Source organism: Gambusia affinis, linkage group LG13, assembly GCF_019740435.1.
Source record: "Gambusia affinis linkage group LG13, SWU_Gaff_1.0, whole genome shotgun sequence".
Taxonomy (NCBI): Eukaryota; Metazoa; Chordata; class Actinopteri; order Cyprinodontiformes; family Poeciliidae; genus Gambusia; species Gambusia affinis.
In genome coordinates, this window is record NC_057880.1 from 15,413,320 (window position 1) to 15,427,207 (window position 13,888).

The 13,888-nt window shown below is 38.7% G+C and overlaps 1 protein-coding gene across 1 annotated transcript; it reads right to left on the bottom strand.

Annotated features, from left to right (window-relative positions):
* Positions 1-346: 346 nt before the first annotated feature.
* vstm4a (V-set and transmembrane domain containing 4a) lies at positions 347-11,841 on the bottom strand. The gene is made up of 8 exons (XM_044136790.1): positions 11,643-11,841; positions 9,096-9,545; positions 3,200-3,253; positions 3,012-3,119; positions 2,862-2,895; positions 2,041-2,180; positions 1,525-1,592; positions 347-889 (listed from the first exon to the last, which is right to left on the bottom strand). The coding sequence occupies exons 1-8, from the start codon at positions 11,689-11,691 to the stop codon at positions 737-739; spliced, it is 1,056 nt and encodes a 351-aa protein (XP_043992725.1). The 5' UTR covers positions 11,692-11,841; the 3' UTR covers positions 347-736.
* Positions 11,842-13,888: the final 2,047 nt, after the last annotated feature.

The following is a 13,888-nucleotide window of genomic DNA, read 5'->3' on the forward strand; positions in this document are numbered from 1 at the left end:
TGTGCCACAGGTACAAAACACTGGAATGAAATGGCTTAATTACCTCCTCCTTGTGTAGATCAGTTATCCAGAGCCTTAATGACCTAATTATGCTATTCAGGTGGTCCAGCAGAGGCAAATCTAAAAGTCATCCGGAAGAATATTTTGACATTCCCCAAATAATTATTTGTTATTTTATCAGATGCATAGGAATGTAATGCTGGAATTTTATTCACCTAATCCAGTGTAATGTTTTGGCATTGTAGAAACAAAAGGTGGCTACACAATATTGTCACTGAGGTTTGCCGTGTATATTTCTATTATTTCACTCTGCACTTTTCTAAATTAAAGACTTCAGACCACAGCATATAATAATATTGAGTTTTAATACAGTAATAATGAGTTTGCTTAAAAAGCTGATTGTTAAAGTGACATGATGCTGCGGTAAAAAATCTAGACACAGTCTCATAGGCTTATAAACAATAGTTGACAGTAAATCTGGGCTATAAACAACAGATTCACTGGCCAGTTACCACGTCAATAAGCAAAGGACTCCAATAAAATAGATGTGCAGGACTTGACCTGCGCAGAGCACACTCCAAACCATTCACTTACCCTCAAACGTGGCGTCTTTCATCAAAAACAGCTAAATATCATGCCCATAGTTTATAAATATGTTCCTTTAGATGCTGCTTAGTTCAGTTTTGGGTGGAGAACTGGACCTCTTCCCTCACCAGGAGGTGCTGAGCTGCCAGGTCTATAGCTTTTCTTCCTGGAAGAGGATCTGAGCATACACAGTGTCGGAGCTGGAGGGCGTGGCGTCAGGGCTGGGGGAGACTCGTGGCTCCTGCCGCGGTCGGACTAACTCCAGCTCTGCGTATGTCAGGCTGTCTTCTTGTGAAACTCGGGACTAGAGGAGGAACAGAAAAACAAGAGAGGAATTTAGCTGGCAGATAACGCAAATGAGAAACGTAGTCAGTTCAGCATTCTCCCGCTAAGCATCTCATCAGCTGCAGAAACTATGCGTTCACTGTTTTTGCAGGAGCTTTGGGAACATTCAGTTTACTTGAAAACATTTGCTGCCAAAGGAGTCCTATTCAGCAACCTCAGATCTTTCTAATTGCACTAATCTGATCCGCATGTGAATGCTTACTCTAACCATTCTTTTCACAGCAAAATCTCAAGTACAGCACAAGTAGAGACACTGGTGGTCCTGAATTTGAGTTAGTTTTCCTCTGAATGTACTCGTTTGAGGCTTCCATTGTGGATATTAAACCAATGAAGCACTCTAAGTAAATAATTGAGTTTCTGAAGCAATAATGCTAAATAGAATTATCAAGCTCATAACTGAATGAAGCGACGGCAATAAACTCTGGTAGACAATCACGCGGTCGTGAAACATATTCCCTCTTGTGCGTATTTCAATAACAAATATGCTCTTGAAGAACAAAATAAAAGGAAATGCATCTTTTAAAAAAAATTAAAAATGCATAAAAAAAGCACTGCCCGTGTTTATGGCATCCAGTAAGCAGACAGAGGACTTACTGTAGCAGATCTCCTCGGCTGAGTCTTCAACCTTCTGGGCTTCTGAGGTCTCTTTGCTGCGACAGGCACTGCAAGAAAAGATTGTGAGAAACTTAATTGTGTGAAAAACAACAGCCTGGAGATTTGAATCCACAAATGTCACTGTGTGTTTTGAAGTCAACGTCTAACTCAAGCAAGATGTTGCTTAGAAGTGAAACAAGACCATGATTTAGTCTTTCGGCGTAGATTTAATGTCTGCTCTTAGCTGGCGATATCTTTTTTTGTGGGCTTTGACCTCTTTGGGACTTTTAAATACATCCACACATGTTAGGAATGAGACATGAAATCTAACCGCAAGAAAGAGAAGAGAAACTGAACCTAGTTTTCTTTTTCATTCAGAGCTGGAGAAGTTCACTTCTAATAATGTTACTTTTATCCACATTGAAATAATGGCTTTTCAACAAGATCTACAAGTAAATAGGCTGAGTGCTGAAGGCATATGTGGTTACTTCTAAGAGTTAAAACACAATCTTATACCTCTGATGGGTGGCTGAAACAGTGGCTCTTCAGATGGTGTCACTTTTGGTCCTCTGTCAACCTGCTGTCTCGTCTCTTTTCTTCGTGATCTTGGGGGAGAATTGGAGCAGCTGCTGGAGCTGGTAACAGTCTCTCCAGAACTGCAAAGAACAGAAGAACCAAAGATCACCAGTAATTTCCCTATAAAAAGTAATTTCCCTATAAAAAGTGTATGTTTTAGCCTTTTGTTTTCTTGTCTTAAAGCTATGTACTGATCTACCCTGTTTTCTCCTATTATTTCATAACCCATTAGATAGATTTTCCCTCTCTTGATATAGATTTAAAATTTTTCATAGCAGTATTCAGCAACAGTATTGCAGTTACATGTTTTCCCGACTTCATGGAGATGCTGTAGTAGTGAAATAATAATAAAAAAGGTCTGAAAACCGAAATGTCACATTACCTAATGCAATTTTATTTTGCTAACTTGGTAAAAAATGTGTAAGATTGAGACTTGCACAGGAAAGAGAACAAAAATCATCTGCTTAATTAGGCTTAGAAAATAACTTGGTGACAAAATATCTTTTACAAATGCTTCAGTCCTCCTGACTTCTATTAAAAATCCTTTAAGCATATTGTTCCTCAAGCAACCTATAGACTTTGTTTTGATGGAAAGACAGGATGACAACTGAAAAGATATACAAAAGGAATGACCTAATTATGACACTTCAGAAGTATGATATATAAGAGATATTTATGATTGAACCAAACATTAAAATGCTTATTTTGTTTACCATTCTGATTTGTCAAAATGTTTTGTGTCTTAATGAACAATGTAGTACCTGCTTTCTGGACATTTGACGAAAAGATAACTGGCTGTGGAGAAATCAGAAGAAAGATTATTGTGAATGTAATAATTTGTTGTAAGAACTCCAGGTGACACTTCACTTTTTTACATACTAGATATTGTAAGGAAAAATGTGTGGATTTACCTTTCAATCTGTGTCTCCTGTGGAAGTACTGGCATGTTAAAACGAGGGAGAACAAAAAGATGGACAGCAGGCCCAGTGAGCAGATCAACACGACACACAAATACACATCTGATTCAGAGACAAAAAAATATTTTCAAGGTTATTCATGATTAAAGGTTATATGAAGATCTAGAGACTTAAGACATTACCTGCAAATAAAACCCAGAGCCCCTCACTGCTGCCATCCTCAGGAGTAAAGTGCACTGTAGAAACAAACATGTTGCAGTAAGTCGGCAGAACACAGCACTTAAAGAACATAAAATTTCCAAGTCTATCTTTATAAATTGCTGATGTCTGTGGGCACTGACCCAATGGAGCAGACAACCTCAGTGGTTTATGGAAATATCCAAACCACTGCTGTGAAGAAAAAAAAAAAAAATGCTCAAAAGCATCGGCCAAACCCACAGTGGGGACATCCACAAAGCTGCAGGCCTCACTGGGCAGCTGCTCTCGGATAAAAATGAGGAGCTTTTCTTTTATTCTGTGTATTCGCTTTTGACTGTCACTTCACAGTTGTTTTGTTGATACACATAAAAGATTTTCAGCATTAAATCAGAGTAACTTCACAATCATTTCCATCCATCCATCCGTCCGTCCGTCCGTCCGTCCATCCATCCATCCATCCAACTGTCCGTCCGTCCGTCCGTCCGTCCATCCAACCATCCATCCATCCAACCACCCAGCCATCCATCCAGCCGTCTGTGCATATATATATATATAACTCTGGACATTGGGCTAGAGGCGGGGTCCACCCTGGTCAGATCTGTTTCCAGACCACTAGATTTCATTCAAAATCAAATCTGCTTTGTTTGCCATCTAATAGCTTTCTCTGTTTTGTTTTCTGCAAGTAAAGTTGCATATTGTTTTATGTTCTTTGTGAGGAATGATGTGGTTGGGATTTTCTTCTTAAAAACTTGTTTGCAAACTGTATTGACTGAACTTGAAAACTGACAAATTTCTGTCATGTACAAGTATGTGGCATGAAAAGCTACGTTATTAAAAAAAAGGGAAAAGAAAAATAATTATTTTAACTATTTAACATTTGCACAGCAAATTTACTCTTTTTATTTTTAAAGAGTTAGATGTAGAAACTTCAAAATCATCTTACACTATTGATGTTGTTATAAAGATTCTTTTTCTTGGTAAAACCTATAGCAAAAAGATCCATGAAAGTAACATTTTTTAATGTATTGCTGTAGCATAATCTGTACCCCACTTGTCCAGTCCCAAATAACCTTTTGGGGATAAATGGACATACATATGAATAACCTCTTGAGTCTGAACTTTGAGTGTTCAGCTGATAGAATAAAGACTCAAGTTGAGAAATGGTTGTTTTTAACTCACGTAGTCTGAGGGTCAGGGGTCAGATTGGCTGTCAGGAGCTGCTATATGTACATATGTTATACAGATGTGTCTGCAAAATGCTGACTGTACACCAAATGGCGCCACGTTTATGCTAAAACATATATATACAGCCCAGAATGAACATGTTGCAGCTGTTGGCTCATCTGCACTCATCCAGAGAGGAAAAGTGAAGATGTGGAAAGTGTTGTAAATCTAAAGCCAGTGCTCAGAGCGACTCAGCCCGTTGATACAAAAAGCAGCAGACAGCACTCAAACGTTTGGTTTAATTGGCTTAATTGGGGAAGTAGTAAAGCAAACATTTGTCTTGTTTGGCAGAATATTTGGGATATGAATAATTCATAACTTTAAGTGTTGAGTGAAGGTTGAAAACTGGAAACTAAGGGGTTCCCTGGATTACATCTTTTTATTCCCCTCATTGTTTACCCTTATAATATCAGCTCTTGTGTTTCCTGGGTCTGTGGTCATTGCATCTCTGGGATGCCTGAGGTTGCGTGGCTTCCTAAGCTTGCCCTGAATATAGGGCAGGGCGTTGTCATATGGCTCTGTCTGACCTGAACCTTTATGCTTTTCTAGTAAAAAAATATAAGCAAACTGTGCGGCGCCTTGCAAAAGCTTTCATACCCCTTGAACTCCACAAATCTTGCCTTTGTGGAAGAGGAGAGTAGTAGATAACTACTATTAAGAGAATAATTTTTTGGTTTGCCACAAGACAAATATGGGTGAGCAAACATACTGCCAAAGCTACAACGAAATCTTTAAGATTGTAACACATTCATGTCACCACAGCCTAGTAAAAGTCCAGCCATAAATTGAGTTAGAAAGAGCGGCAAGACATTTATCATCCAATCTAAAAGCTGGATCTTTTTTAAAAGACTAAATGACATGAATATCAGTCTCTAGTTCAAACAAACATACTCCAAAAAGCTTGCACCTAACAACAACAAAGGATGGTTACACTTGCTATCTATGATGTTCTTTTAACTTTTACATTCATTACTACTGTGCATTGGTCTAATTGGTCTAATTTTGTGTGGCTATATGTACTGGGCACACAAAACTGCAATAAAAAATCCAGAGGTTTGTAGATATAAGATGAAAAAATGTCATGATTCTGGCCCCTCTGCCTGCTTTGTTTTTCTCCTCAGCCTTCACCTCTCCAATCAAGCTCATCTGGTTCACCTGCATGCTGCTGCCCTGCAGCACAATCAGGCTCATGTCATCCGCCTGTTCACCAGCCGTTATAGTCAGCTCTCAGGCAAGCAGATGGTGCCAGATTTTTGAAAGAAACTCAAACGTGGTTTGCCTAACCACAACCACGTTTCTTGTCTCCTGGATTTCCTTGCCTAGCCCATGTCGGACACTTCACTGGCTTCTGATTTCTGGACCCAACTCTTGCCTCTCGACCTCTGCCTCCTTCCTCGCCCCTGGATGTGCCTGACCTGTTTCTGTCCCTTGACCATAAGCTCATAACCTGCTACCAGTGTTCAACCTCTGGATCAGTCTCCATCTTGCAGAGGTGTTCTGTTCTCTACAACCAAGCCCTGGGATGACTGCTCACCACCACTTCCCTGAAGAACCAGGAACCTTCCCCAGTTCGCCACTAACCTGGTTCTCTGCCCTCAGAGGTTCCTGGGCTGGTGGTCGCCTGTCCTATACCTGGATTATCAATAAACCATTTGCTTTTCCATTTTGTGTCTGGCTGAAATTTTGGGTCCTCTGTTCTGAGCATTACAAAAAATGTGCAAAAGTCCAAACGGTATGAGAACCTTAGGAACCAAACAGTGTAAAGTCAACTATATATAGCTGCATGAAAATGTAGCTGTGCTTTTCATCAGGTACAAACCACAAAATGATGCCTGGATTAATATTTTTAAAAATATGACTTTAATGGCATTAAAGTCACATTTAATGTGATTGAATCTGTAGCACTTTCACATTTTGAGTTTTCCTGACTGTGTACAAAAATGGACTTCACTCGATATGCATTTAGCAACTGCACAATGTTTAAGAATAAGATTTCCAAAAACAGTTCTACTTTTGTATCATAAATCTGATGATCCCGTCATGATCTCAGTCAAAGTCTTGTGGAGAATTATTTACTGTTATGTGCTTTTAAAATGACCTCATTTAATCCTTCAGTGTCTATTTAATCTCTGTGGGGGGATTTTGACCATGGCTGAAGCAGCTAAAACTTAATTCTCCAGGAATATTTCACTGAGTCTTGGTGACTTAAAAGTGCAGTTATCCCAGAATGCTGACATCATTTGAGTTTAAGAACATTGCCAGTTAAGCACCATTACCTTTTCCCCCTCATATTCATACATAGAGTTATACTGTTGGCTGTGTGAGATCATTATTTTGGGATGGGAATGCCTGAGAACTGGGTTCATACTCAAGTCTAATTCTTCCTGCAGCTACATGAAAAACACTTAGTTTTTCTTGCTCTTTCTGGAAAAAAAAAAAACATGGGACAGTTTTGTATTGATAGAATAGAAGAATATGCCCCAACAGGATGCATCCAGTTCTAAACAAATTCTTTCAGGATACACATAGGAGAAATCCCCCTTTGCTTTCTGCGATTTGTTGAAGGGCAGGACACTTTCTCTATTAATGTATGTAGGAATGTGAAATAACTTGTCCTGCTGTCTGAATTACAGTTAACAATCTGTTTAGTCTAAAAAATGACAAAGTTATTTGGAAACATTGCGTTTCTTGGCTTTTTTCCACTTAATTTATTTTTGTATTTTTTTAACATGAAATTCTCAAAAATGAACCGAGCTGTTGGCCTCAGTGATAATTCTTTGGAAATGCCAAAGGTAGTTTTGTAAATTGTTCCCGTACTGCTTAAAATTCAGTGATCACATAAATGATAGTGAAAGAGAAGAAACTCAGTGACTGACTGAATTAAATTATTATTTCTTTATGCTAATTAAAACTGTTCCAATAACAAACAGAAGCTTTTAATCAAGTGTTTATCTACCAAAACTAACCCCTAACTTTATTTAAAAGTTTCTCTAAATGGTTTCTTTTCTACACTAAAAAGGAAGCATACAGTTTGAGCTGTTGACAACTGGGGTCAGTAGATCAGGAGGATTGGCTTCCTTCTACATGAGAGGAAAAGTGAGGGAACCCTGATTGGACAGGAATGTAGCACTGATTTGTTACTCATACATCCAGAAATACCCAATTAGACATATGCATCTTAACTTGTCATGTAAACCACAAGATTTGGTTTAATCAATGCCAGGAGAGAATTACAAAACTTATGATTCTGCAAGGAAGGATTTTTGAAGTGAGATCAAATTTTACATGCAGTAAATGACTCTCTTGGGATCTTTATTAAGGATAAACCCAGATCAGTTGCAGCCAAGAGCCTGAAGCTCAGAACTAGTCCAAAAGGGGTCAGGACCAAAGTGGACTTATGTCATCTTAAATCAACTCCAAACACACAAAAAGTAAAAGGGTTGCAGGGCAGCTTGAGTCTAACTTCAGCAGTAAATGTACAAGAGGCAGGGTACACACTTGACAGATCGCCAGTCTATCACACGGCAACAGAGAAACACACAGAACAAACAACATGCATACAAACACATATCTAATGGCAATTTACAGACCATCTAACCTGACAGTCATGTTTTTAGACTGTTGGAGGAAACCATACATGGGGAGAACATCTAACCTCCCTCCTCCCAGGCTGGGATTTGTACCAGAAACTTTTTAGCTGAAAGGCAGCAGCACTACTAACGACACCACCATGCAGTTCTAAAAGTAGTTTACCTAAAGACTATTTAATAAATGTTTGAAGTGTCCTTGGGTTTGCATTGTGGAGCTATTTACAAAAAAGCCATTGATTATTTTCACAGAAAACAAGTTAGAGTCTGTGTGTCATCATTAATATTGCTGTGTGAAACATCCTGATAATGGAACATGTAGTGTCATCTGAGCACTACACCATAAATATGGGCAACACTTATCTCTATAATATTTTATGATACTTTTCTGTCAGAAACTCTGATTAAAATTGCTTCACTTGTTTTTTTCCACAGTATGTGTATCACACAGAAAGATTGTTGTTGGTGGAACTTAAATCTTTCTCTTCTGGACTGAATATCTGTTCAGTGGAAACCCAAAAAAGGTCAAAAGTCCATAAATAGCTTTTAAATAAAAACCTTTTTTTTTTTTTTTAGGTTTATGGTGTCTTTATGCTGTCTCCTTTTATGGACATCATGAGAGTTATCTACTGACATAGGCATAGAGTGGCAAGAAATTATCAAGGTATGATGAATATATGTAAAAATGTCACATTTTCTTTCATGTATTTACAAAAAAAAAAACCCTATAAACCCTATAAAAGAAAAGAAGCCACAATTTACAATACAATTAACTGTAAATGTATCTAATCGATTATTGTCAATTAAATAAAGATTTTGATACATAAGCTTAAGATACTCAGTACTGATCTGCATTTTTTAAATAAATGTGCCTATTTTTCCCAACATTATGCTATTTTGGCCTTCTACTCTGTTATAGAGTAAGAAGTTTTAAGAACCTGGTTTCCAAGCAGTCACATTTATCTTTCAGATTCTATTCTATTCTATTGTAAGTTTCTCTTTTTCTTTTCTATGCAAACCAAGTTTTAGCCAAAGAGGAAAAAGAGGCTGAAATGTATTTTTCAGTTACCTGTCAGCTGTGTGGTGCTGGAGCCATTGGACGAGGCTCTCCATGTGTTTTTGTATTTTCGGATCTCCTGAACTCTACAGCTATAAAAGCCCTGATCCGTCCCTGTGATGTTGATGATGAGCAACCGGTACACTTCTCCCCCTGCATCGTTAAATAAATGAAACCTTGGCTGCGGGAAGCGACGGCTGTAGTTCCCATACTGCTGTATCTTCTTGATCCCTATCCTTACAATCAGAAACTGGGAGGGTTGGAGTGCAGTTGGAGAAGTGGTCGATAAAGGAGGAGGCCCGAGAGTCGGAGAAGTCAAAGGCAAGTAAAACCAGCGGAGAATGAGGACACTGTTGTTCCACTTTTTTTCAGACACCAGACAGGACAAAGTCAAGTTGTCTCTCTCTGCGACTAAGACCAAAGGTCGAGGGGTGACCGTCACGTTCAGGGTGTGGCATACCTCTGTTGGTAAAAAACAGAGTAGAGTTCACATAAACACTTCATTCAATGCTTGTAACACTAACAGCATACAACAGGAAAATTATTGTTGGTTTATAAAATATCTAAGTAAAAATTCAGAAATATGAGTGTATTTTTATTCTTCCGCACCAAAATATTAGTTTGTAGAAACAGCTTTTAAAGCAATTGCAGCTACAAGTCCACAATATTTAACAGCAAGGGACTTACATTTTTGGCCATGCTTCTTAAAAAGGTAGCCCAAACTAAGACAGACTTGATAGAAAACGTCTGGAAAATATCTTTTCAAGTCTTGCCACAGATTGTAATAGGATGAAGGCCTGGACTTTGCCTGGGCCATTTCAGCGTTTGAATATGTAATCTAATCTACTGCATCTTTGGCTGCATGTTTTAGATTATTTAATATTCTGGAAGATGAACTTCTGCCGCAGTTTAAAGTCTTCTGCAGCCTCCAACAGTTTACTTTTTCAGGATTTTCCTGTACTTAACCGCATCCATCTTGTGAAGATTGTCAGCCAAAAATGTATATTTTGAGGATGTTGTGTTGTAGCCTCACTCTCCTGATAACTTCTCCACTTCCACCACTTTATCCCAGAGTTCCTAGGTCTTCATTGTGCTGTTTGTTCACTAATGTTTACAAACAAACCTTTAAGAATTTTATTTCAGAATAAAGAGGGAGCTGAATACAAATGCACAGCACACTATTAATATTTTTATTTGCAAGAAATTACAAGAAATGAAAACAGTGTCAATAAGTAACTTGAGAAGAGAACAAAATTACTCTTATTGCTCTCTCAAAATGAGAAGACCAAAGAAAAACTTTAAAAGATCTTCTAGAGAAATTATGGAGAAATTTAATTGAAGTTGAGTTTAAAAATAAATGGTTTCCTCATGTATCACTTAAATTGATGTTTTTTTTCTTAAAGTCTGAATAAAAAAAATTACAGTGTTCAAAAACACACTCCTTTGCCATAGTATGTCAGACAGTCACTGAACAACTCAGCTTGCATGACTCTTTCTTGCTTTTTTTAATTAGTTAATTACAGGAGTTGAAAATGTGCCTCCCTTGGAATGGTCTGAGATCATTTTTTATAACAATGTATTCTCTGACAGTTACAGCTAATTGTAGCATTTACACAAACTAAGCTTGTACACACACCCACGGTGGCTTGTAGGATTTATGCTGTCAAAAGCATAAAGTATGACTGGCTCTGCTTTTATGTGTCTTCCATCACCAGAAGGGAATTTGGCAATTCTAGCCAAGAGGGAAATAAACAAATCAGACGTTCTGCACAACTGTAATTTTTTTTCCCCCCTGCTTACTTTTGTTTTCTTCTGATGGAAGCAGAGTCACACAGAATATGAGTCGATAAGTGTGATTAGACAGGCAAAGATTTGCTACAGGTGGGAAACATTGATCTTCTGTGCAGCAAAACCCAATCCCAGCAGGTGGGATGACCTGGAACATCTGCTGCTGCTTTTTTGTTGTTGTTCCTCTAATGTCAGTTGGGAATCTGCCCCAGGTTAGGTCCAGCATTATATAATACAACATCATAAGCAGAAAACGTTTCTAGGACATATTAGTTCAAGTTCAAGCTTCTGGAAAAACCTGACTCGTCAACTTTAGCACAAAATGTGAAATTAATCATAGAAACCAAAACTTTCTTAAGTCTAAAACATTTTGCTAAATAAGAATTACCTTTCCATGTGTCCCACATTTTAACCTCTTGACTGGGCCAAGAGGTGGCCCAGTCAATTTAAAAACGCTGGGTCAAGTCATGCAGACTTTATCAATCTGTGTGAAATATACATGTGATTTTGATTGTCTTGATTTATTGTCAAAAACCAAGAGAAACATAAGTCTAGCACGTACAAGAATCACTTTAAATGCATGCAAAAAAAAAAAAAACCAGTTAAGCACAAGCAAGTTTTTTTCCTGTGCATCTTTCGTAAAAATAAGGTATTCATACTAAAAGTAAACAAAATAATCTGTTTTACATGTTGTGTGCACTAATTGCTACTTGGTTTCGCCCCTTCTTTCAATTCTGCTGAGCTTCATTGCTGCAAACAAAGTAAACTTACCTGTGACCAGAGTCTTAGTCAGGACAAGGACCACTATAGAGAAGTACATTTTCCACAGTCAGCGAATCCATAAACCCAGACAACTGCACAGCACTTTCAAAAGCAGCTACATTCAAAACAGAGGCTGGCTGCACAAACCACCAGAGCCCTTACCCACCATTAACTCCTCTCCTCTTTCTCCCCTTTTCTCTGTAATATGAAACAGAAAAGGCTCTGTTCCCACTTAGAAACTCCTACTCTCTCACTCGCTCTCCCCTCTAAGCTGTCTCCGTCAACCTCTCTCTGTCTTTCCCTCTGTGTCCTGCAAAACGTAGGAAATGTCATTTCCTGTGTTCCTGAGAGTGGGTGTTGGATCAGGGCCCAACAGCCCTGAACTTAGAGATGATGGCCGTATCTCATCTTGAGGGTTTGCCCCTTGCATACTCATGTTTATGGTAATCTGAACATGATATGTTTTCTTTCCGTTGTTTTCAGTACGTGCACACACAGATGTGGGATGTCTCCGTGTCTCCGGCTCCTGGACGGAATGGCATGGGCTTGTCTCTGGCTGCGGTTGTCTGACTGTCCCAGTGGTACGAAGCCTGCTGCTTTATTGGGCAGGCTAAACTGCTGAGGCAGGGCTTCTACTGGCTGCTTTCAGCTCTGCCAAAGCCAAATGAAATTACACAACACATTTAACCCTTCAAACAGTGTGTAGGATTTCTATGAAAACCATGGAATCAGTGGAAAGTGTGCTGGTTGTGTTCCTAGACTGCTTTAATTCCTTCTCACCTTGAGAACTTCTTTTAAAACTCAGGACATGCAAACTGAAGTTCTTCTGCAGTTTCACCTTAGGCCATCTGTCACAGGTTTTATGATTTAAAGGTTGTGTTAACATATGCTAAAATGATACTTCATTTGGGATTTCCCTTATGTTTTCCTTCTCCTGTGTCCCAAATTCAAGAGGGGTTTGCTCTACTCTGCCACATAGTGGTCAAAATTGGTTACTGCTTCTTAGGGGATCATCAACACATCAATTAAGTGCAAAACAATTACAGGTTTTCTATTTGTTAAACATTATGCAATGTGCAGTCAAAGACTATAAAAATCTATGCTTTTGCCCAGAATTACTTGTAAAATTAGTTTTAATTGTTGCCTTATTTTGAACTGGTTGAAAATATTAAGAAATACATTTTCAATATAGAAAAAGAATATTCTGTTTTCAACTGTGTCTATTTGAAGGTTGTTCAGTACAATAAGTACTTTATGATTCTGTTCTGAGGTTGCTCTTCCCATGAGTGTTTGGATATTTTTGTACTCCCACAATCTGGATTCAAATCAAAGTGTGAGGAGGAGGAAAACTGGGGTGGGAAACAATGCAACATGAGTTATCAAAATGTCCTGCCTGTAACGTGCTTCTTGTAAGCTATTTAATGGTATTATGGTATGCACTATAAATGATAAAACTAACAAATTATGTTTAATCTTGAGGAACACATTTCTGGACTTTTGTACACTGTTTTGTATGATATTTCTGGACCATTTTAATCTGTCATCCCAAAGTAACGGACCAAAGGCTGATTAAACTCAGGACATGTTGCCAGTTTAACACAGGGTTGTGAGAATTCTTACACCATTATTTGTTTTATACTTGTGTTACATAAGGTTTTTTAGTCAGTTTAACTGCTACCTGCTGACATCAGCAGGTAGCAGATATACCAGTGGAGGGAGGACACAGTGCCATTGGGCCCAGTGAGATAGCCCCACAAAGGTCAAGAGGAATGGATTCCCACCTGAGCCCAGTTTAGTCTGCAGAGCCATAGACTGTCTGAAAGGAGCCAACCACTCGGTAATGAGGCCTAAATTAACAATATCACACCAATTGGACTTATCTCACTCTTGCTCAAATTACCAAAGTGGAGGCCATAGCAAGGTACCCCACATGAAAGAATTCCCACAAAGTGATTTCCTTCAGGTAGAAGGAGTGAACCTGGGCCTAAAGAGCTTCCTGCCAACAGCCTATGACCCAGGAAATCCCTAGGAGAGGTAAAACAGACCAGCCATTGTTTGTAATGCAGGCCCCAGCCGGTGCACCCAGATTCTTGCCCCCTGGCTGCCCAACTCAAGGCAGTCCACACCTCCACCTACACACTACCCAAATCCCCACCCATTTAACGCACCTTCTCAACATCTCAAGAAAAAGCTTTAAGAATGCAGTCTTCCCCCATTTTGAAGCATTGCAAAAATAAAAAGAACCTATTGTGAAA

What these genes read in the sequence shown, in the direction of transcription:
- vstm4a (XM_044136790.1), bottom strand. Translation starts at nt 11,691, where the DNA reads ATGTACTTCTCTATAGTGGTCCTTGTCCTGACTAAGACTCTGGTCACA. An exon ending in CAGCACCACACAGCTGACAG is followed by an intron (nt 3,254 to 9,095) that starts GTAACTGAAAAA and finishes TTGTTTCTACAG; the next exon opens with TGCACTTTACTCCTGAGGAT. An exon ending in GCTCTGGGTTTTATTTGCAG is followed by an intron (nt 3,120 to 3,199) that starts GTAATGTCTTAA and finishes TCTCTGAATCAG; the next exon opens with ATGTGTATTTGTGTGTCGTG.